The sequence below is a fragment of the Misgurnus anguillicaudatus genome, chromosome 24, assembly GCF_027580225.2.
Source record: "Misgurnus anguillicaudatus chromosome 24, ASM2758022v2, whole genome shotgun sequence".
NCBI lineage: Eukaryota > Metazoa > Chordata > Actinopteri > Cypriniformes > Cobitidae > Misgurnus > Misgurnus anguillicaudatus.
Window position 1 is genome coordinate 20,501,261 of NC_073360.2, and position 25,325 is coordinate 20,526,585.

Consider the following 25,325-nt stretch of genomic DNA (forward strand, 5'->3'; position numbering starts at 1 on the left):
TATCTCTTTTTGACTCCACTACTTGCCTCAAGCTAAACTCCTGAATGTCTTTTACAGAGTCTATGCCGCGTATTTTTGAGAATGCAATGTTTAGCTGATCATGATAACTGCTCATTCTTACCCACGCAAAACGACTTCTTTTCCTCGATCGAACGTCAGAGCTTTCTTTCCTGGGAGATTGAAAATAATTGTGACACTCGTGTCTCCCGGAAATACGGTTTATTTCAACTAAGGGTGTCACGATTTCGATTTTAAATTAGTGATCTGACTTCGGACAGAGTCCAGCTCTCTGCACGTGCGCAAGAGAGCCGCCAAGATGCAGCGGGTTATATTTTAAACAAAAGGTACAGTTTGCCTCAGCTCACATGAAACGCATAAAACTGAATAAAATGTGTAAGGATTACTACTTTAGTATGTTTAGACTTTGGACAGATGCGAGAGCGCGTACACGTGAGACAGAGAGAAGCGCAGCTGCCAAGACGCGTGCATTAAGTTCATGTGCGTGCAAGAAGGAATCCTCTCTACAAGCTCTCTTGCGTAAAGTGAAGCCCACAAACCCCCATGCAAGGAAAAGCACGCAATGTGCATGTTAATGTGAAACTATAATAATAATAAAACTTCTTAATAAATGGCATATCATTTTTTGTCTTTCAAAAAAAAAAAATCGAGAATCGAACCGTGACCTTGAAAATGCAATCGAATCGAGGATTTGGAGAATCGTGACAGCCCTAATTTCAACAAATCATAAAAGCTGTGCATGCTCTCTTTCCGTTGTTCTTGTAAAATAATAATTAGAAACAAGCGTATCACTTTGGTTAATGTCGCAATGCCGACTTGAGGGTACACTCTAAAAAAGGTTGAGTTTGTTTTAAGCCATGTTGGGTAAATATTGGACCCACCAAGGGGTCATTTTAACCTAGCATGTGTTCTGTTCAATATTTACCAATTATGGGTCAAAAATAGCCCATGAAGAAAGATCAAAATACACACATCCAAAAAAAGTCTTGACCAGGTGCAAGATCAAAGGATGAATCAAAAAGTAGAAAAAAGATCTGCACACTGTTATTTCATTTCAAAAAGTTTAAAAACAGCAACGTTTCGGTCAGAGACCTTCGTCAGGCAAACACACACACACGAGCATAGGACCTTTCAAAAATAACCCAGTAATTTTTAGACCGTATCCTCCCTGTACTCTGTGCACTGTGCAGTAGTAAAAGAGCGTGTGAGGGTGCTCGCGCTGTGTAAGCAAGGGATCGCCCCGATATGATTGTCCGGTGAAAGGTCAATGGGTCATCATGTGACTCGTTTTATTTACTGCTATATCATTACTTTTAATAAGAGTTAGATTGGGCAGGCTTTCACAAAAGGGCATTTAATTAAAAGGAATGCCTTGACAAAAGGGCACTTTGGCCATCCAGGTGCAAAGATGCAGATGCAAGTTTCATTATTTAATTTAATTTAGTTTGATTTCAGTCATTGATTTCACTTTAATTTCAGTCTTTGACATGGCCTTATGCAGTCGGTCTTAAAGTTATAAAGGTTATATTTTCACAGAATGTTCTTTTATTATGTAAGGTTCCCAAACTGCCACGTTTTCACAGGCAGGGTCAGATAAATTACCCATCTCCATTTTTAAACCCAGGGACCCCAAAAAGGATTTGGGTATTTAAGTCAAAAATGTATTTTTATTATAAGGAAGATGGCCCAATTTTTTGCATTTGCTACTTTTATGCATATTTTGTATTGTAATTTCTATATATTTTAAATGACTTATTTCAAAAGCATCATTTTGTATTTAACAAGCGCACTAACATCTTTATTTTGCATGTGTTTTAGAAGGCTGACCTGGCTGTGGCCGCCCTGACCATCACAGCTGAGAGGGAGAAGGTCATCGATTTCTCCAAACCTTTCATGACTCTGGGGATCAGCATCATGTACCGCGTGCACATAGGAAGAAACTTGACTCCTCCCACACCTGCTCGATCACAGATCCTCCAGCTCAACGACATTAGCAGCCTGTAACATCCGAGGCAAAGAGAAATAAATAGAGAAGTAGTTCGGGGCAGGGAGCACTGCGCGTTACCACAGCCGTGGCAGATGGTGCGCCATGATGTGAAAAGCTGATAAATGCGGCCCAATTTCAACTTCTCCTTATTGTGACTTATATCTAATTCGCACCAATAACACCCCAAGCGCTCGCGCACAGCAACAGTGAAAATCCAATAGTTCTTTTATTTTTAAAGGCCTGTGCACCATTAATCAAAGCCCCTCCCCAAACTCAAGGTGACATGCTGATCTCTCTGTTGGCTAAGTGCCGGATGAAGCTGTTTGGTGCAGTGTGCGCAAACATTAATGTGGCGTCCCAGTAGGGCATTTACACACACACTCAAGCGCGCACAAACACACCGCTAGTGCCCTGCTCGGCTCATGCTGCTAATAGTTGTTTCTGTGTACGTCTTTGTCGGTTGAAAACAATTGAGGAAATCAATAGCACCAGGTGTGCCGTTAACTAAGAATGAACTTCTTTTTGCATGCAAGCTGGTGCTCGTTTGCATTCTTACACAGTGACCTACTGCAGCTGACACCAAGGTGTGCTTATTTACACACAATGAAATCACTATCTGCATACTTTTCTTTATCAGATGACATGTGATGATGATTATGATAATAGTGGTGGTGATTATATTGATTATTACAACTGATGATCATGATGATGGTGGTGATGATTATAATAGTGGGTGACTATAACTATTATACCGAGAATTACGATGATGATGGTGGTGATAATATGTGACCCAGTCTACATCATCTTATGTAATATAAAGAACATTCTGTGAAAATATAAAACCTTGATATCTTTAATATTGGCTGAGTAAGGTCAAAAATTGAAATCAAACTTTTATGCTTCTAATCTCATAATAAGAATACGAGACTAGCCTGTATTAGCACAACACATCTTCAACCAATAGTGGTGCATAAATTACCTTTAACCCCGTTGTGACCGTCAAATAAGAACAAAGGGCAGTGGTAAAACAGCAGGAGAAGTGGTAAAAAGAGTTCATACTAGTAAATCTGATGTTGTACAAAGCCTGTTATACAGTATGGAGCTGTTCACCTGTTTGAAAGCGTTGAGCTCTGGCTCATTCTGCTGTTCTGTGTCCCCGGACTGCCCTTTCTCATCTCTTCTTTTATCCCGAACCCACACTTATGACGCTCTCAATATTTGAATGCCTCTGCGTGGGCTTGTTTAGATTTAATCCTCTCGCTATTGATCTAGAAGGCTTTGATTTCTACAAGGACCCCCGTAGCTTATTTCAGACTTTAAATGAAATCCTTCGCTTGATCGATAACAATAGTAAATGGAATCAAATGTGGCCTTCAGCCTTGTTTTAATCACATGTTGAAAGTACAGTGAGATCTACATCTGGCCACGTAATTGGTCACGTTGGTGGCAGTCGAGCGCTGTGTATTTTTATAGAGAGCGTCACTTTGGTTTGTTTGTGTATTGAGTTTGATTGAAAATTTTGTTCTGATCATTGCTTCTTCAAGTCAGCCGGGGCATAATTGACCCATTTGTGTGTTTATTTAAATGAAATGCCAGTTTAAACTGTAGAATTGAAATAAATCTTGGCAGGCAATGTGTCATTTCAACAATTTCAATAATGGAATAATGTTTTGCAATAGGAAAATTACAGCATGTCTTCATATTGTGTGGAGTGTCAACAGAACATGTGGGTTTTTGGAGTCTCCAGGTGTTATTTTTTTATATTTTGGGTTTCGAGGGGTGACACTATACACTATATTGCCAAAAGTTTTGGGACCCTTGCCTTTATATGCACATGGACCTGAATGACATCCCATTCTTAATCCACAGGGTTTAATATGGAGTTGGCCTACCCTTTGCATATATAACAGCTTCAACTCTTTTTGTAAGACTTTATACAAGGTTTAGGAGTGTGTTGATAGGAATTTTTGACCATTCTTCTGAAAGCACATTTGTAAGGTCAGCCACTGATGTTAAACAACAAGGCCTCGCTCATAGTCTCCACTCTAATTCTTCCCAAAAATGTTCTATTGGGTTGAGGTCATGACTCCACACCAAACTCACTCATCCATGTCTTTATGGACCTTGCTTTGACGTTCCAAAACTTTTGGCAATATAGTTTACCTGTATTGCCAATAACCCTGATATCAAAACTCATGATTATCAAATACTACACTACAAAAAGGTACAAAAGTTGTCAATGGGATGTACGGTACCTTTTAACTCTTTCCCCACCAGCTTTTTTTTAAAGTTGCCAGACAGCGCCAGCATTTTTCATGATTTTGACAAAAGTTTAATGCCTTCCAGAAAATTTTCTTTTTTAAGTATATAAACAAACAATATATCAAATGAAAGAACAGACTGCTTTTAAACAAAATAAAACATTTCACCCTTCCTTGATTATTTCTCTTTTTATAACCTCTCAAATATGTGTAGGTTTCTTCAAAAACATCAAATTTTGAGATAATTGCATTTTTGTGAAGGACTTTTAATAGAGATCAGATTTAGAGCGATCGTGAAAACATACACGGACATACAGCTGTTTGCTCTAGGGCGATACTTCCAGGTTTTATAAGTTGTGGAAGAAGATAATAGCAGTATTACGGATTGCCAGAAATACTCATCATTATAGACCGTTTCAGCAGTAACAACATAAACAAGAGGCTGTCGCGGTCTGCACGTAAACTTCCGGTAAACTCCGCTAAGAATAAATAACAACAAAGTACTTTAAACGTAGTTTATTTATATAACAAGCAAAAAAACAACACATTGCCTAGGAAACCAAAACATTTGTTATTTTCAACAAGGCATTTGTTTAAAAGATCAATTTAGCAAATAGTCAGACCGTTAAAAAAACAAACCGGAAGTAAGGTTCGGATCCAGACGTGTATCACGTGCGTCCGATGAAACTGTCTATACTCCGGCAGGGAAGCTAACTCGTCAATGGCGGGGAAAGAGTTAAAAAGATCCTAATATGTATGTACCTTTAATGCAGTGGCGGCTGGTGACTGCTCTTCCGAGGGGCGCAAATTCAAAATATGTGTTCAGAGTGTAATGTGTTGCTTGTGTTTTCAAAATATGTGTTTGTTGCATCATGTGAACCATGTGCATTACATGTTTTGTCAATATAAGTGCCTGCTGCACACGCGTCAAAACCGTTTATGATAAAAGAGATGCTCACGTTCACAAAATACACGCAAGACACTCCCTTAACAATAAACGTACGTATGATTACGCATGAGATTATACAAGTATCTGGCGAACGCGAGTATTTCTCTTATCATAAACCCTTTAGATGCATCTGCAGCAGGAACTTATTTTGACACTACACGTGATGCACACAGGTTCACTCGAAGCGCCGAACACACATTTTGAAATTACGAACCACACACATGACTGGCTACATACATGTTGTGACGTACTTCGCATGGTGCGCCCTCAAAAAAAGAAGTCACCGGCCGCACTGCTTTAAGGTACCAATGTCTACCTTTAAGGTACAAATATGCACCTTTTAGGTACCAATACGCACCTTTTAGGTACAAAAGTGTACTTTCTAAAAAGGTACCATACTAATGGCAACGTTTATATATTCTTGTACCTTTCATTCTGAAAGTGTAAATATAACTCCCCTATACACTTGTATTTTGAGTATAATTCATTGACCTAAAAAAAACAATACTAAAGATAAATTTGGCTGATAGCATTATTTATTTCATTTTGAAAACATTGCAGTAGATATTGCAATAATATCGCTACTGTGGATTAACCATTTAGTGACAATCTGTTATTGTAACAGCTCTTATATATATATATATATATATATATATATATATATATATATATATATATATATATATATATATATATATATATATATATATATATATATATATATATATATATATATATATATATATATATATATATATATTTAAGGCAATTACATTTATTTTCCACATAACTTTTTGACAACAAATTCCCAGTTAAGAATCTAAAATTGTCTGTAGACATTAAAAAATGGCCTGTGAGCCTCTTGTGTACTGCATGCATAGAAGTGAAGAAGCTGGGTGTGGTTGAAGATGAAATAACTCATTAGTACAATGAGTTCATTAGATTGTACAGAGAGCAGTTGTAAATCCCCAGCTGGCCTAGAGCAGGAGTGTGTGTATGTGTGTATAATGAGATGAAAGATATCAGTATGTATGGAGAAAGACAAAAAACATCTGCCCCTTTCTACATAAAACAGTCTTCTCACTCTGGGTACATTTCTTCACTGTGCCTGTCCAGCTGTGACAAGACCGTGTTCCCAGTGGCCACACGTTTTTCAATGTGTCAGGGTCTGTTAAAGAGTCTTCTTCCCCTCTGTGGCTTTGAACTCCCTCAACTAACCACTGAGCTTTTGTATAATACAGCCTTCAAACACATGACACAGACCTGTTGATCCCATGCGTGCAATACAAAATCACCCTTTACAAAAACATGGATGTGTTCCTGAAGCCAAATCGATTGAGCATCACGTTCGCAACTTGAAAGCGTGCAGTTTCGATCCCAGGGAACAAGCGCATACTAATAAAATGTATAGCTTGAAGATGCTTTGGTTTAGTGCTGCCTCACGATTAGTCGCGACTAATCATTTGCAGAATAAAAGTTTTTGTTTACATAATATATGTGTGTGTACTGTGTATATTAATTATTTATAAATACACACACACACGAGCATGTATATAATTAAGAAACATTTGCATGTGTATATACATATTTATATTTACATATAATTTTTTATTTTATATAAATATAAATATTTATTAAATACATATATTTTTTTCTTAAAATTATACATGTATTTGTGTGTATTTATATATACATAATTTTTTTACCCAGTACACACACATATTTTATGTAAATAACAACTTTTATTCTGCAAACGATTAGTCGTGACTAATCGTGAGGCAGCACTACTTTGGTTAAAAATAGGACAGTCAATTTGCAATCATCCTATAGTGGAGCTTAATTGTCACGGAAGTTTACCAGGTATGAATCATCTCTAGTGACTGGAACACATTAAATGAAATGGCCAAGAGGGATTTTATTTTCGTAAGCGAAACGCATCGCTTTTCGGCACCTATTTCATTGCTAAAAACAATGTTATTTTGTGTATTTGGTATAATCCAATGTGTTTGCGCAATTTATGGTTAAAAATACATTATTTTCCGCATACCGTACATTTTTGTAGCTCCAGAGTTCACTCTCTTTCTGAAACGCACAGATTTTGTACAAAACTCATCGATTTGAAAAACGCTGTGATTGGCCAGCTAATCTGTACGTTGTGATTGGCCTGAATACCTATGACATCAGCCGGAAATGTGACGCTCATTACCATGTTTGAAAGATTCGCTCACAATTCAATGCTAACAGGAGTTAACTTACAGGCTGTGAGTCCAAGCGAGAGGAATTATGATAATGTCGGTCTTGTCTACATCACCAATCCCAGGAAGTAAACTGTTGCCTACAATCAGTCTGTTTGTTGTAGTCCAAGAAAAGAGATTTACGTTGGAGATGATAACTCTCATCATTGTTTGGGTTATGTAGATTTTGCATATCCTCAACATGTACTAATACACACTTACACACCAAAGAAAATGTAAAATCGTAAATCAGACCATAGTTGCTCTTTAAAATGAAGTTTAAAGCCGAACAGCTATGTAATTTATTTTCATAATTTGTCAACTCAAAGTAATCTACTATCCCTGTTACATATTGCATGTACGGTAGGTTACAGTTGCGTACAGTTGCATGTTTTATCCAAAGCATCTTAAGCCCCGAATATAGTCTGTTTTTTGTGTACGCGAAATTGTACATGTGCGGTCGAACACACAGCCTTGCAAAGTAAGTATTTGACTCGTACGTGTCGGTGTGCCTCATACATCTTGAAAAGTGAAGCCGCTGGCTCTTTGATTGCCCCCTGGTGGCCATGCAAACGAATGGGACTCTGCTCTAAATAAAAAATAATTTTCACTTCCAAAATTTTTTTCCGAAAGATGGTTTTGGTTTTTTCAGGTAGTTGTTATCACGCTGATATATGTTCAAGTGTTCATTTTTGTGAACAAGTTTCATTTTAGCGAGTAATTTGATGCTATAGAAACGGGGCGTGTCGTTATGATTGGCGTGGTTAAATTGGGCACGCGGGCGTTTTGTTTGATACTGCGGCTCCGCCTCTGCGGACGTCTCCTTCCGCACTCTTAACTGACATTTTTACGTAACATGGCGACGACCATGGTCGGACATTTTTGGCTTCAATTTATTACAATGGAAAGAGGCGACGTTGTGTCGTCCATCTTTTTTTACAGTCTATTTTACATGTACACAGATGCGTGTGCAACACGATGCTCCTGGTCTACATATTACATCCTCCTGTAGGCGCATACGCAACCAACACGTACAATATACGCATGGTTTCAAAAATCCAGCTGTGTGCGTACAGTATATGATGAAATTGTGTCATGGGCACTATACATGGACCCTTGTGTAAACGTAAAAAATTTACTATACCTCGGCCTTTACAGTGCATTCAACGTATGCATTTTAGCACTATGTGTGTTCCCTGAGAAACAAAGTCATGACCTGTGCATTGTTAACGCAACGCTTTACCAATGAAGCTACAGGAAAATCCACAGCATGTTTGTCAGATTTGTTAGGATTTGTATCCTAACTCCACATGCGCTGACAGCTCTGCATTAATTTCATTCAATGTGTAGTGCAAATGTTAATGAGGACCTGGTTAACTACATACAAGGAGTCCTGGTGTGAATGGCTGGTTTGTAGCAGAATGGGAGGTGATATGACTGCAGGCGTCACCATCCGCTTTCTGCATCGGCTGCACTGTGAGTTTATTTTGACAGCCTTATGCAGCAGCACTTGTCTTGTAGAGAGAAACTTTTTTTCATACTTTTATTTCCTGCCAACAAGTCAGAAACAAGAACTTACATAACACCACAGAGACCATAACAGAGGCGAGTAGAGAAAGAACTGCCCTCCGCTACTCCGCTATCTTTAAATGAAGAGAAATCTAAATGTTCATTTGTTAAATAATCAAGGGAAGTTTTGCATCCAAGGGTGCTATGCGTGCAAAACAAGCTGTGTGTGACCTGCGTTCACCTCCCAAGCAAAAGTGCCCAACGTGCATTAACAACACATTAGCTGTCATTTTTGCCATTCTGTGCTGTTCCAGCGCGTTTCTGCGGTACATAATGTTGATTGTGCTTTTGTGTAAACCTCAAAATTGAATTTAGAGAGGGGCTGTAAACAAGTCAGTTTCGAGCGGATTGCAGAGAGCCAGCGGCACAGTTACAGTTCCCCCCTGTGAGCTCTATCCGCAAGTACCGCTTGCTCCTAGTCACGATACAATTATCTCCTCAAATCTCACACGATTGCTAGCGCACACGCTCCATCTCGCACATACAGGCTCTAGGCACGGTCCAATTTTCTCAATCCCTTGACTCCGGCATCACTAAGTTAGAGTAGGAATGGATCACTATGCTTGACTAATCCTAACAACAACCAATTCCATGGGTGAAGTTGACTGTTTAGAATTATTTTGCCTTTTTATATTTTTATTTTTATGCTGACCTGACAAAATAAATGTGCTTGGTTCTTCACAGTGATGCATAAAGATCTGCTAAATTAAATGTGTAATGTGTCAAATGAGTCCCAAATAAAGTTTGTCCCATTATTTTATGCCGCACCAAATCTTCCTAAAGATTGATTAGTTATATTTGAATTGCTTCCACCATGATTTCATAGTGCGCCAGTATATAACAAAGACAGGCCTGCTTCAAATGATCACTGTAATTATAGCTTTTTGTGTCCAGCTCAACAGCAATGGCGTTCAATTGCACTAATATGGAGATGATTGCAGACACACATTAATGAATTTTCAAGCCTGCTGCGAGCTAGATAGGGAAATAATTACTCATTTCTGCACCCTATTAAGCTTCATTTTTGTAGTCCGAGGCAAATAATGCTTTAAATGATGTGTGATGTTTGATATTTGCTTTGTCACATGGTAAAAAGCTTCAGGGTTGTGACTGTATCCATTGCTGGCGCTGGCACTGTGTATAGATTGCCCTTCGTCTTTTCACACCGAGTTCCTCCGTGATAAGAGGCTGTTAAGTTGTTGCTGACCAATGATTGTCAATGTACCTCCAGGAGAGCTAATTGGATTTGACTATTGTGTACAGAATCGGCTCCTGTGTTCTGTTCCAGCAGGTATCGGATCTCCCGAGTTTGCCAAAATAGTTAGCAGACAGAAAATCAAGCACTTTGTTTGTATGTCAGCTACAAACAAAGCAGCTTTTAACTCCCTAAATCCTTTTAATTTAGGACTTTATTTACTGATACCAAATGATGCCAGTTCCGATGCCTTGACATTGACTCTGTGCTTGTTTTTATAGGGAAGAAGACCGGGGTATTTCTCTTTTTTGGATCCGTTCTCTCCTGGGGTTTGGCTTTTCATGTTGTTGGCTTACCTGGCAGTCAGCTGTGTGCTATTTTTGGTGGCAAGGTAAATACTCAGCTCCACACTGACACCTGGAGGATCTTATTAGGAGCAACACCAGCCTAATACCGTATCAGACATAATTGCATTTACATGAAAACTGCCATTAGTACTGGCTGGTTTATGTGGACCAGCATAGGCCTCCTAAAATATAACTGTAAACATGTTTGTTTTCATGAAAAAGGATTGGGTTGTTTGAGGTGGAATGTTGTTGTTAAAGGATCAACATCCTTTATTGGTCCTAAAACAACATTACAATCAAATAGCCTTGGGCCGAAACCTGTAACCATAAAATCAGATTGATGCTGTTATAGGACCAACAAGGATGCATTTCTAGATGCTTTATATTATAGTAACTTTATATTATATTAGCTTTGCATTGATTTCTGAAAGAAATACTCACATTTTCATATTGATTTTCCCTGCATTCTATATAAAAACAAGGCCATTTTGTTAGTTTAATAGTCAGTGCTGTCCCATCACATTTAAAGGGGACAAATCATGAAAATCTGACTTTTTCCATGTTTAAGTGCTATAATTGGGTCCCCAGTGCTTGTATCAACCTAGAAAATGTTAAAATAACAACCCATTAACTTAGTTTTGGTAAACCATTCTCTGCAAGCATGTGAAAAAGTACGTCATTGATATTTGGCTCCCATTGTGATGTCAGAAGGGGATAATACCGCCCCTTAATCTGCACTATCCAACCACGGCACTGCCATTTAGTGCAGAGATCAGCTCATTTGCATTTTAAAGCACACCCAAAAAAGCTAATTTTTGCTCACACATACAAAGTGGCAATTTTAACATGTTATAATAAATTATCTATATGGGATTTTGAGCTGAAACTTCACATACGTACCCTGGAGATGTCAAAGATTGATGTGACATCTTAAAAAAGTCTTGTGAAATGTCCCCTTTAAACAAATTCATTTCTTAAAGGTGCAGTGTGTAAATTTTAGCGGCATGTAGTGGTGAGGTTGCGATTTGCAACCAACGGCTCAGTCCACTGCTCACCCCTCGCTTTTGAAACACATAGAGAAGCTACGGTAGTCGCAACCGAACAAACATGTCATCGTCGGAGACAACTTAGTAAAAAAAATGTGTTCGTTAAGGGCTTCTGTAAAAACATGGCATCCCAAAATAGCGACTTCCATGTATGGGGACCCTCGCTTCATAATGAAAGGTCTTTATACCCCCCCTATAATATAGTTTTGAATATTATTTTGCATTTCTGTCAAGAGATTCTTTTAGAAATTGCACACTGCACCTTTATATCATTTTAAACAATTCAATGAATTGCATATTGTGGCAGATTTGTTATCGAAACATGATCTGTGTTAGGGTTTCTGTATTGTGTTGAGAATTTATAAAAAAAGCTTTTTATTAGCGTCTTGTCAGTCATAACTAGAGCTCACTTAATGCTTTGCTAACTGTAAAAATTGTTCCTGGCAATGTGATGTTTACTTTATGCTTATCTGGCATACAGGTTAACACCCTACGAGTGGTACAATCCTCATCCCTGCCTGAAGGGGCGCTGTAGCCTGCTCATTAACCAGTATTCACTGGGTAACAGTTTCTGGTTTCCTGTGGGAGGGTTTATGCAGCAAGGCTCAACCATTGCACCAAGAGCCCTGTCAACACGCTGCGTCAGTGGAGTATGGTAAGATCGTAAACTAAACCGGGGGTTTTCAACTGGTGGGTCGTTAACCAAAAATGGTCAACACAAACAATATACTACACATATAACTACTCATAATTTTACTTATGCTAAATTAAATATTGGTATATTTCTAAACACAATAAAAATGTGTTGTGAATTTTAGGCCAAAGATAACATATGACAGTGGTTCTCAAATTGGGGAGCGTAAGTTGGTCCCCAGGGATGTTTATTTTCCCAGTTTTATTTTTAAAAATACATTAATTCGTCATAAATTCAGTGTAATCAAACCTCAGAAAAATAAGGCTAGGCTACTCCACTACGAAAATTAAGCATGGTTTAACTACAGTTAAAACCAAAAAAACATGGTTACTGTAGTAAAACCATGGTTACCACAAAATAACCACAGTTAAACCATGATTAGTGTTTTGCTAATATTAATCACTACACAAAAAAACATGGTTACTACATTTTTACCACAATAAAACCATGGTTTATTTTCGTAAGGGCTAACCAACTGCACTACATTGTAAAATTTTACATGTTTTGTTTAATTTAAATTCTTACGTTTGAGATTGTTTTATGTCATGAATTTTCTTGGGGGGAGGGCACGAAGGGATGTACCCTTCACAAGGGGGACGCACACCAAAAATTTAAGATCCACTATCATACGACAAATGATAAAAGTCACTTTATGGTAAGTTGTAAGTTGTATTTTGTGTGTATGTGTATGTGAGTTTATTTTATTTGACTCGTACGTGTACACAAACATTCGACGCATGCCCATTGCGACAAAATTTAATGGATCTACATTCTCCTGTAGGCACATGCGCAACCAATGTGTACAATGTCAGGGTTTTCCCGCAGCACTTTTCAGTTCTTGCAAATTTAGAGTAAGTAAGCTGGTGATTTTTGTTGTTTGAGCAACCGGCTAGCTAGGTTGCACGTGCCTGTTGATTCGATATAATTGTTGAGCGCTCTTACTCACGTTATTTATGTGCATTATTTACATGCTACAGTAGTTACACTGCTTTAAGATAATGTAATTAATAGTGGGAAATAATCAGTTTTTACAATCTTCGCGCTATCTATCATCGTTCGCCAGATGTTCTACAACATCTGCTTCAGTTTGTGTTTATTAACCCTTTAGTTTCACTTCATCACACAGCTATTTTCGATAAAGGTATCTGTTAAAAACATTTAATTCATTAATAATCTAGAATGTGTTCATTTTCTGTCATAGTTTCTTCAAAATTAAGTTTTATTTGAGTGTCTTAAATAAAAATATTTTCATTTTCATCATGACGCATACACCCGCCCCCAGGGTTTAATAAATCCGGCGGGGTGCGTACAAAGCGCTATGTTCGCACACACTTCTGATTGCGTCACGCACGCTGTACGCAGACCCTTCGTACACGTAAAAATAGACTATACCATAGCCTTAAGCCTCAGACGTCATGCCCATGGACCGTTAGCTCAGCAGTTTCCCGGTCGTCCTCTTATTGGTTCAATTATACAGGATTTCCGGGAGACGTGTGTGTTGTGTTCTTAAAGGACAAGTTCGGTATTTTACACTTAAAGCCCTGTATTCAGATTGTTTATGATAAAATAGAACGGCTTTGACTGAAATTTGGACATATGATGCTGGCCCGAGAATTTTCGGGTGTTTCTTGTATCACCTCCCACCTCTATAATGGGTTTATAGGTGCACAGGAATAATTCTTCCTAAAATGCATTAAACTTTCGTTTACAAAGATGTCAAACTCACCGAGTGGTCAGGGGTGTTCACTGAAATGCTCTCACACAAAAATTGCTGCAAAAGATGCTTTCCAACAGGTGTTTTAGTTTTAGTGTTATAGCAATGGAGTTGGACAAAACTACGATAAAACCTGTTGGAAAGCATCTTTTGCAGCGATTTGTGTGAGAGCATATCAGTGAACACCCCTGACCACTCGGTGAGTTTCACGTCTTTGTAAACGAAAGTTTAATGCATTTTAGGAAGGATTGTTCCAGTGCACCTATACAGCCATTGTAGAGGTGGGGCCTGATACAACAAACACCCCAAAATTCTCGGGCCAGCATCATATGTCCAAATTCCTGTCAAAACCGTGTTCATCATAAACAATCTGAAAACAGGGCTTTAAGTGTAAAATACTGAACTTGTCCTTTAAACGGTCTGCCTGGAAACAGCACAAAGTCATCGGGTCGAAGAAAAAAGCTGTCATGTTTACATTGGTGACAATGCTTCATCAATATCGAATAAACGGTGCATTTTTAAAAGTATGTAAGGTTCATGGCTTAAAGTGTTTAAAGAGTTTTGCTTAAGCAATTGATGGAATCTAAATGAGATATTTTAACATGTTTGTCATTGTTATAAACTTTAGAGACGTTTGTGAATTAATGATGTTTGCGAACTGGTTTGTAATTGTCGAGATATTTCCATGCCCCTGAACATGACGCGGTACAAAGCCATCATATTAAAATTGCTCACTAAAGTCACACTATTTTCAGACCAACTTTGAAACCTGACATCATCTGTGCTATATATTTGGTTTCTTAATCTTAAATTATGCTAAAAAAAACTTTTTAAGCTACAGGTACTGTGCTTGCATTTCTGTAACCAAACTGTGTTATCTATAATATTTGCTTTATTTAAACATATTTGAGTCTGAATATTAAACTAGTTAAGAATCACAGCACTAAAAACACTTTTTACTTTCTTTTATACTACTTTATCACACCACAGATTTTGACTACCCTGATCTTACTGTCTTCAGCTGTGTATAGTAGATAAAAGTCATACACCCTGCACTCACTTGGACTTGTTTTTCTGGTGCGCTATTGTACTGTCATTTATGTAGGCCTTATCGGATGAAACACGCATAGGTCAGTGAAAAATGAAGAAAGCTATTTTTGAGTATTAAGGATGGGTGCCGTATTCAGAGAAGTCTTTCAACTTCTCATTCAGATGCAGAGCTCACAGTAGCTCAGAAGTCTCTTTGATGTCGGGGTCAGCGCCGCTTCTCTATTCTGTGCCTCGTGTCTAAAGCTGGCATGTCGTTCCAGGTGGGCCTTCACCTTGATCATCATCTCTTCGTACACAGCCAACCTGGCAGCCTTTCTCACCGTACAGAGGATGGAGGTGCCCATCGAGTCTGTGGATGATCTGGCCGACCAGACCGCCATTGAATACGGCACCATGCACGGTGGCTCCACCATGACCTTCTTCCAGGTGAGTTCTCCAAGGACGGATATGAGGAAGTTTCAAACCCCCTTACAAATCAATGTTCTGTCAGCAAGTTTATTGACCATGATACCAGTGCTCTTCCCTGCTGTCGGATTTATCTGTTTGCTGTCTTAATATCAATGCCCTTCGATATCTCCTCCTCTCCAGAGGGCTGACCAGACTAAATCAGACTCTTTAATGCGTCGGAGGGGTTGATTTTTTTGACCCGGCCCCCCAGCAGGCGCAGACATATGCGATATAACGCAACACATCAGCGCGTCAAACTGTCAGCTTATGAACCGCCAGATCCTTGGTTAATGCAATCAGTCTTGCGTCCGCAAAGCTCTAGTGATTGGCTGTCAGGACCATTGGCTGCGAGTTAAGAAGCAAGTAGCAGAGGTGGCCTGTTTGCTTTTTGTGTGTATAAGGAAGCAAACTTTAGAGAGCATTATTTTTGAGAATGAATTTTCCATACATTTATTTAATATAAAAATGCTAATATATATTTTTATATTTGTAATATTGTAAAACTATTTGTGACCCTGTCCAGGCTAAGGTTTCATAATGCAGCATTAATGTTTGATTTAAATCACTAATTTTACAAGCAAAAATGAAAATAATGTCATTAATGATTTACGCTCGTGTCGTTCCAAACTCGTAAGACCTCCGTTCATCTTCGGAACACAGTTTAAGATGTTTTATATTTAGTCCGAGAGCTTGTTGACCCTTCATTGAAAATCTATGTACGGTTAACTGTCCATGTCCAGAAAGGTAATAAAAACATCATTAAAGTAGTCCATAAGTGGGTCAGTTAGAATGTGTTGAAGCATCAAAAATACATTTTGGTCCAAAAATAAAAAATACGACTTTATTCAGCATTGTCTTCTATTGTGAAGTGCATGCACGAGACTAAAGTCACGTGATTGCAGTGACGCGGCTGACGTGTTATCTGGTGCGCCCCAGCTGTTTTATTTTGTGCGCAGGGGCTTTGTTTAAAGTCTGAGGGAGACGCACGCTGTAAGTTTGAAAAAAAAACTTTGCAAACATCCCTGAGGATAACACGTCATACACATCACTGCAGTCACGTGATTTTAGTCTCGGGCATGTGCTTCACAACAGACGCAGAAGAGAAGACAATGCTGAATAAAGTCGTAATTTTTTTTTTGGACCAAAATTTATTTTTGTCTATCCCTTTCATTTCAATCTTTGACATGACTTTACTCAGTCAATATTAAAGATATCAAGGTTATATTTTCACAGAATGTTCTTTGCGTTATGTTGGATGGGTTTATGTAACAGTAAATCACAAAAAATATATTTCAAATTTACCTTCGATTTATGTTTTGTTTAAGAAAAATCAATACGAGATCTAATATTTTATGTCCTGTTTCCGGTTAGAACTCACGCTACCAGACTTACCAACGCATGTGGAACTTCATGTACTCCAAGCAGCCCAGTGTATTTGTGAAGAGCACAGAGGAGGGCATCGCAAGAGTGCTCAACTCCAATTACGCCTACCTACTGGAGAGCACCATGAATGAGTATTATCGCCAGCGCAACTGCAATCTCACCCAGATCGGAGGCCTGCTTGATACCAAAGGCTATGGCATTGGCATGCCTCTGGGTAGGAGAGAGAGCCAAATCACTCACTATAAAGGCTTTATATGTGGACTTTGATTATAGACTTGTATTAGATGACTTCCAACTCTGCTTTAGGTTGCAAGTTCAGTTTGTAAAATCTGCATAGAAATGTATGCATGAATCTGTGCTAGCTGAGATTAAAAGGAATCCATTGACTGCATGTAAATTACACTGAAATTGATTTTAGCCAAGCTATGCAGAAGAATCCATAGCGTACTGATTAATCGACATGATGAATGGGACAGTTGTTTAGTTTACAATAAGCAAAATGAATGGGGGGTTGTTATATATTCAGCTCTAAGATGGATATTTTTGGTTGTTCAGGCTCGGTCTACAGAGATGAGTTCGATCTGGCCATACTTAAACTACAGGAGGATAACCGCTTGGAGATACTTAAGAGGAAATGGTGGGATGGTGGCAAGTGTCCAAAAGAGGAGGACCATCGAGCCAAAGGTGAAACACCTTACCGACATTTAGACATTTGAGAAACGCTTTTATTCAAAGCGACCTGCAGTGCATTAAAGCCATAGATTTTATCCGTATGTGTGTTCCCTGAGATTGAACCCCTTTGTGATGAAAATGCCATACACTGCAAAAAATGACTTTCTTACTTAGTATTTTTGTCTTGTTTTTAGTACAAATATCAAAAAATTCTTAAATTAAGATGTATTTTCTTGATGAGCAAAAAGAAAGTAAGTATAGTTTTTAGACCAAAAATATCAAATTTAAGTAAATTTTATTAAAAATTTATTTTAATTTTTTTAAAAACAAGCAAAAAATCTGACAATGGGGTTGAATTAAAGGGACACTCTACTTTTTTTGAAAATATGCTCATTTTCCAGCTCCCCGAGAGATAAACATTTGATTTTTACCATTTTGGAATCCATTCAGCTGATCTCCGGGTCTGGCGGTACCCCTTTTAGCATAGCTTAGCACAATCCATTGAATCTGATTAGACCATTAGCATTGCGCTAAAACATAACCAAAGAGAATTGATATTTTTCCTATTTAAAACTTGACTCTTCTGCAGTTACATCGTGTACTAAGACTGACGGAAAATTAAAAGTTGTGATTTTCTAGGCAGATATGGCTACTTTGCTGCTGTAACATGGCTGCAGGGGGCGCAATGATAATGAGCGCCTGAAAGTAGTGCCTTTCAATAGCAGGGGACTATTTTCGGGCACTGAGTAATATCATTGCGCCTCCTGTGATACCAGTGCTACAAAACCTTTCTTTGTAGGTCTAGGCATGGAGAACATTGGTGGGATTTTCGTGGTGCTGGTGTGTGGTCTTCTGGTGGCCATCTTCATGGCGGTGCTAGAGTTTGTATGGATGATGCGTCATACGCCAGGAACAGAGGTGAGAGAGGGCTATTTTACCTGCCTCTGTTTTCTGTCCCTCTCCCCGCCCGCCCGCCTTGCTCCCTGAACCCCCCTCCCCTCTAATACTGAACCATACAACCAGCACATAAGACCTCAAACTGATCTACACAGGCCTTCACTGTCACTATACAGTAGATACTTACTAAAGGTGCCAGACAGATTTTTAACTTCATACAACTTTAATGGAATGGAATTTTAATTGTTTTTGTGTTTTTCTTATAGTTGTGTGTGTGTGTGTCAGATTGAATTGTTTCAAATTTTGAAAAACACTGTGATTTTTACTTAATAAAAATTTCGGCATGTTTCAGTAGAACCCAAGGCGTGGCTATTTTTTTGGAGGGTGTAACTGCATGATGTGTTTGTCTTAGTAATACAGTTTATTAATGTTCATTTGTGAGTAAATGCACAACAAAGTATAATTTGTGTGTATGGATATGTGCGAAGTGAGACTGAATGTTAAAAACTGATAGTAAATGTGTGCTTGTTTTCACATTAGATTAAAAAAATATGCGGCACAGTGTAGGTTTTTACAGAACAGACTTCACTCCAGAAAATGACTTAACTGTGGTTTACATTTCATTTGTGTATGTGTGTATTAGAAGTAATGGGCCTCATTCATGAATACCTCGTAAAACAGACCTTCGCGAAACCTTTCTGGATTCACAAATATTTCATAAACGTCATATTTGATAGTAAAATGTGTGTATGTTAATGAATTCCAATCATTTGTAAACAGGGCGCCCATGCATGCTCATACACAATTAGCATAATCCCCGCCTATGGACTACAGCTACACAAATTACGTTTCTAGGAATGCTGTAATCCTTTGGACTCCATTCTCTGGTTCGGCTACAATAAATTGCATAAATGCATAAGAGACTAATAGGCTACATACTGTACATGCCAATGAACTCAATGGTGTCCACCAAAGCGTTTTAAGCAAGCTGAAATAATAATTGGTGCTCTTCTGAAAACGACCAGCATGGTGACACTTGAGAGCGCTTTGGAAGCACTGCGCATTAGTCTGGAGACGTGTTTGTTGCTGTGTTGTGGAACATCCAATGACAGTTGCATGTTACTAGTATCTTATTATGATGAAGAAAATTACTAAATGCAATACCCATTAATATTAAAGAAACAGTATGTAGGATTGTGGCCAAAACTGGTATTGCAATCACTAAACTTGTGGCCAAAACTGGTACTGCAATCATAGAACTGGTGGCCAATACACAAAATGACAACATAAACATCAGTTGGGGGCTCCAACTCCATTTTTTAAATGACAATATCCTGGCCGGACCACTGTTGTTAGTGATATAAGTATTTGAAATGAAAATGATTTCTTAATGTCTAGTGACATATCAAGGCCATTTTATGATTAATTGATATAAATTTCTTACATACTGTTCCTTTAACATTCTTGAGTTGTACAAGTATGATGGTTGATCAATGTAGTGTTTATCCCGGCCCTCCTCTACTGTGATTGGACGGCTGTGTAAAAAAAGACAGTGATGAGCTTTGCGTTTTTCCCAAAGTTAAAGATTAAAAAATAGAAAAAAAGACAGGGCAAAATAACTCGTGAAATGTCATTATGATACATAGTTCATCAAATGCAGTGTCATCAGTATACAGAACGCTTTAATGTTAACTGTGGGTTCAGACAAGACGTGTTTGAGGCGTCAAATTCGCGTTTACTGCACGTAGTTGGACGCTTGAACATTTTGAGTGTACTCTCTTCATTCGTGCGTTAAAGCCGCGCGTGAAATTCTAGTCATTGAGACATTCACGTGGAAATTCATGTCATGGGAGGGGCTTCTGCAACTCCGCTTGCTTCATGTGATCACGTCACTACTAGAGCAAGCTCCTGATTGGTTAACGCTATGGGTGCTCCGATCAATGCCGATATCCACTGAAAATACGTGATCGATCACTATTCTGCTTCGGACAGCCGATCTTATTCACAGCTATTTCATGTACTACGGCTTTTGATCAGTAAGTCCTTATCGATCTGAAATCGCTATTAGTTTGAATTGGTTATAACATGCATTTGAAAAAGCAACACTCGTCAAAGATAATCGTTATACATATTCTTTATTATCACGAAAATACCTGAAAAGGTTTGAAGAACAGCAATATAAATATTCTTAAGCCATTTCCTGGAGATTCGTGTCACAGCTGCATGTGACACAGTGTATTGTTTTTCGTCTACAGCGCAATTTGAGTTTCTGCACGAGAGCGCCCCCTGGCTTTTGAATGTAGCGGCATTTCACTGTAATTCATTGAGAATCATAGCAAGCCTTATCGGCCGATCGATCGGAGCATCCCTAGTTTTTCCGCCAAAGTTCAGATTTTTCAACTCGCGCGTTTCCCGCAGCAACGCTCAATTCACGTCATTCACGCGACCAAGGTGGAATCGCGTCTACTCTAAATGCCTCATTCGTGCCGCAAGACCTCCAGATGCGCGCCAACACGTCTTTACATTGCCTCAACATTGAAATCACTCGCGCTTGACGCCTCTACCGTGGCTGGTGTAAACGCAGCATTAAGCACCATTTACACGTAGTAGGGAGCAGGTGTACATTTTGAAAATACGTACATTTTTTTGAATTCGAACATTTATGGCAAAACGATTTACACACAAAATCATTCTGCGCGCGTTTCATAAATGAGGTCCAATGTGTGTGTTTGTGGTGCATTTGTGCATGTGTGTGGCACCTTAAAACTAGCATGGCTCATGGTTCAAACATCAGGCCTTGTTTAGGCAATAATTTGTCCTTTCCTGAGTCCCTAGTAATCATCTCTGTTTGCATACTATATCCAATATGGATGGTTGGTGGGGACCAACCAAAGACCTGTTATACACTACAGCTCCCAAAAACTGTCATTCTCTGTATGCATTGCCTTTATAACCTCAGGACATGCTCATGATCCAAACAATATATTTATATTGTTCAGAAAAAAACTGGTTAAGGCTCATTTGGTGCGTTTTAGAATGGTAATGGAGTGTGACAGTGTGGGCTTTTTTAAAAATACATTACATGCAGTTATTTTTGTTTGAAAGTTTGAAGCTAAAACGTTCTGTACTTGCAAATGAATAACTGATTTAAAACCAACACTTGTCTAACAGGTTGGTACCCAGCAGGCTAAATTAGCTGTGGATCTATGATGTTTTGAAATAGTTTTTTAGGTTCACTGCTGATCTTGAATTTTTATTCAAAACCTATTTCTAACATGCTTTAAGCTTTATATTTGAATCGATTTCCCATGGTATTTTGGCATGTGTGTGAATGGGACAAGAGATAAAAAGATAGTGCTATAACCTTTACAGGGTTTTGTTAATTAAGTTAACTTTTCAAAGCTGCATATATACTGTATTACATATATGCATGTCTATCAAACCATGAAACAGACAGAAAACATAATGTTGAAGAACGTAATTCAAGCTCATTTATATACAAAACCATTGTTATCTCTAGTTTGAAGTCAAGAGAAAAGGCACCACATACAGAGAATGACTTAAACAACCGAGCTCCTACATAATTGATCAGTTTGTCTTAGTACAGATTAAAAAAAATCAAATTAAAATCTGAGGGATAATAACTACGTGCTGCTTCAGGTTGTTTCAGGTAAACAGCCACCACCCAATATAGCCCAGTGTTATTTTAAGCAATGTTCTGGCTGTGCTGCCTGCCACCCCCTGTGTGCAGTGTGTCAGTGAGCCACCTCGGCCTCTCTTTCTTTCTTTCTCTCTTTTTCTCTCTCTTCCTCCCTGTGTCTATGCCTCACAGCTGTCTGTGTGCGAGGAGATGTTACGAGAGCTTCAAGGCATCGTACTGTGTCAAGACAGCCTGCAGTTACGGCGCAGACGAGGCGCCAGCGTGCTGCAACCGCAGCCCATGCCCCTGGACGAGCGACGGGCGAGGGCGGCGGCAGCGAGCCTCAGCAATGGCAAGCTGTGCACAGGCACGGGTCTGCCCGAACCCCTCTCCCACAGACTGGCACAGGAGGCCGCCTTGGTGGCACGGGGGTGCAGCCACATTCGCATCTGCCCCGAGTGCCGGCGCTTCCAGGGCATCCGCGTGCGCCCAGTCGGTCCCCCCGGAGCGTCCCCCACCCACAGTGAGGAGAGTGTAGAGTGGGATAAAGGGACCAACAGCGGAGAACACGAATAACCTCTTTGAACCTTGGCCATCTGGCGGGCCGCCGTCAAATGTAGACATTGCTGGACCGGGGGCGTTTAGAAATCGGACTCATGCTACATTCCCCACCGATGAAAGAGTCTCGCGAAAGAACTCGCAGGTTGCTCGATTCAGGCATGGACCTGCGACTGATCTCTGTACAGCTCTCTGCTCATGAACTGCCTTTGGGACAAACAGCAGGGTGGCTTTGAACTATGCAGTATATTTGTCTTACTGTGCTATTGGTTTATTTTTAAATTATTCCTCTTTTTGTTGTGATACCACTACACAGTTGCTATTACCTTACACCGGTTTATTTTTTCACACCACGGACGGAGCGCGCGTACTGCGGACAGATACGGAGACTCGATCCACTATTGGTCAACAGAAATTTTTTTAAAGTGCCAAAATACTTTGTATTCATTTGTGCCAGTGCCGTCTCATGGGCCCGAGGGAAATTACCATTACACGAAACCGACTATGATCTGTTTTTTATAATAGTGATATTCTATTAAAAAGGTTTTTGACATGTTTCTGAATGTTTGATGTGCATGTAAGAGGGTTTTAGATGCTACTGAATGGGAAACACTAGAATAATTTTTTATTTGCTGTTTGTTTTGTCAAAGACACTCAAAATACACATTTTCTGTTTGTTCTACACCTTTTTTTTGTTCTTTTTTTTTGGTTTGTTTCAGAGGCATATTATTTACACTCCTTGGATCTGAAAGGTTATGTAAAAGTAGAGATTACGCTCCCATTGTTAAAGTTCGCTTGTTTTGCCATTCCAGCAAAACATTTGGAGATACAAGTGCTTTTCTGCAAGCTGTTGAACAACACTTGAAGAGAGGAGACATAGCATGAGTGAAAATGATATTATCAGCATTTCTGAGGTCCAACATAAAAATAAGTCAACCATATACCAGCAGGGTCATTTCATCTAGACGTGCCATAGCAGAAGTAGATACATTCAGGTATTTCTTATGTTATATAACATCTCATTACCTACACAGTAAAAAATGCAGCATTTTTGTCCAGTCAACATATATTTTTGTTACTTTAACTTAACAATTTAAGTTATGTCAACTAACTTAAAATAGTAGTTTTTGACTTGCAAATCAAGTTGTTTTAACTTCATGCTGCATTTTTTTGATTTTATTAGTTTGAAAACAGCAACTTTTATTTTTTATTATGTGCTATTTTTAAAGAGAGACATTTAGTGAACACCCTTTAAATCAGCTTTTTTTTAAGCATAATACATCTAAAGCAGAATTTGGATACCAAAATGAAGTTTATTTTATTGGGCATGATGTTATCATCAACTTACAGCACCAAATTGTAATAAATTGCCTTCGCCATTAATACCCATGTTGATTTTTCTGTGCATTTCTATTGAACTAAATTCATTTCTACATTATATTTCAATACAGTGTTAGTGCCTGACCAAAATAAATGGCATTGTGTTCAGTTTTGTGAAAGGTTGACTTTGTTCTTGAAGATTTAGATAAAAGATTATGTTTGTTCTTGTAGTTTTTTTTTTTGTGCACAAGTAAATACTGTTGTTGAGAACAGATGCGTGCGGGCATGCATGTGTGTGTGTGTGTGTGTGTGTGTGTGTGTGTGTGTGTGTGTGTGTGCGTTTGTGTGTGTGTGTGTGTGTGTGTGTGTGTGCGTGCGTGTGCGTGCGTGTGTGCGTCTCAGGCATCTGATAAACAATTTCAAAGCGTGCAGGTGGGTTTTCTCTGAATGCACAGAATTGCAAAAGTGCACAGGCAACTTATTGGGGTCGACCTCAAGATGTTGCACATTTACTGTGTGTGGTGAATCAGCCACAGATCTGCTTTAAAGACAGAGAAACATTCGAGAAAGCTTAAACAGTATTAGCAAAGAAAGAAAGAAAACATTAGGGGAGACAGTTATTGCTTGAAGTGAAAAGTGACCGCTTTTACAGAAATGTTTCAAATGCTTCTTTAAATTAGGGTGGCCATTAGGATGCAAGCAATGGCAAAGGAATTTTGTCAAGTATGAAATCTGTTACTAGGAAGGAATGCTTTATGTCACGATTATGGTGCTATATATACAAGTGTCAAATTTGTTTCTCATGCTAAAATACTTTCTCCTATTCTGGTTTATTAAGCAGAGACAACTATAAGCCATTAGTTGGTTGATTTCCCTCTAAACAGTGTGGCACAAAGCATGCTGGCTGGCTCAACAAGTTTTGTACGAGGGGCTATGTTTTTCGGTAACACTTTACAATAAGGTTGTATTTGGTCACATTAGTTAAAGGCGGGGTGCATGGGGTGAAAAAACACTTTGGAAAAGGGAGTCGGGTCGACTACCAAAACATAGTTAGTTCGTAGGGGCGTGTCTACGAACTAACATCATTGCCTGGGTTGCGTATGTGTGGGGCGAGTCCATTAAATGAAGGTCCAGATACTAATGGGGTAGGGGCGTGTTTGTTTAGGTGATTTTAAATGTCAACATTGGCTTTCAGAGATAATGCACCCCGCCTTTAAGGCATTGGCTAACTTGAACTACCAATGTTCAGTACTTTTACAACATTTATTTATCCTAGTTCAAGTTTTTACATTACATTTATGCATTTGGCATGATGCTTTTATTCAAAACAACCTACAGTGCATT

The 25,325-nt window shown here is 38.8% G+C and overlaps 1 protein-coding gene across 4 annotated transcripts in view; it reads left to right on the forward strand.

Annotated features, from left to right (window-relative positions):
• grik4 (glutamate receptor, ionotropic, kainate 4) overlaps positions 1 to 24,160 on the forward strand; it is a 548,585-nt gene extending 524,425 nt beyond the window's left edge. For 3 of the 4 annotated variants that reach the window (XM_055196452.2, XM_055196453.2, XM_055196456.2), the window contains 8 exons: positions 1,837 to 1,950; positions 10,495 to 10,604; positions 12,088 to 12,261; positions 15,325 to 15,490; positions 16,883 to 17,108; positions 17,450 to 17,578; positions 18,366 to 18,484; positions 22,296 to 24,160. In XM_055196452.2, coding sequence (XP_055052427.1) covers positions 1,837 to 1,950; positions 10,495 to 10,604; positions 12,088 to 12,261; positions 15,325 to 15,490; positions 16,883 to 17,108; positions 17,450 to 17,578; positions 18,366 to 18,484; positions 22,296 to 22,679 — 1,422 coding nt within the window. In that variant the 3' untranslated portion in view covers positions 22,680 to 24,160. The remainder of the gene's footprint in view (positions 1 to 1,836; positions 1,951 to 10,494; positions 10,605 to 12,087; positions 12,262 to 15,324; positions 15,491 to 16,882; positions 17,109 to 17,449; positions 17,579 to 18,365; positions 18,485 to 22,295) is intronic. The other variant, XM_055196455.2, reaches the window with a different exon arrangement.
• Positions 24,161 to 25,325: the final 1,165 nt, after the last annotated feature.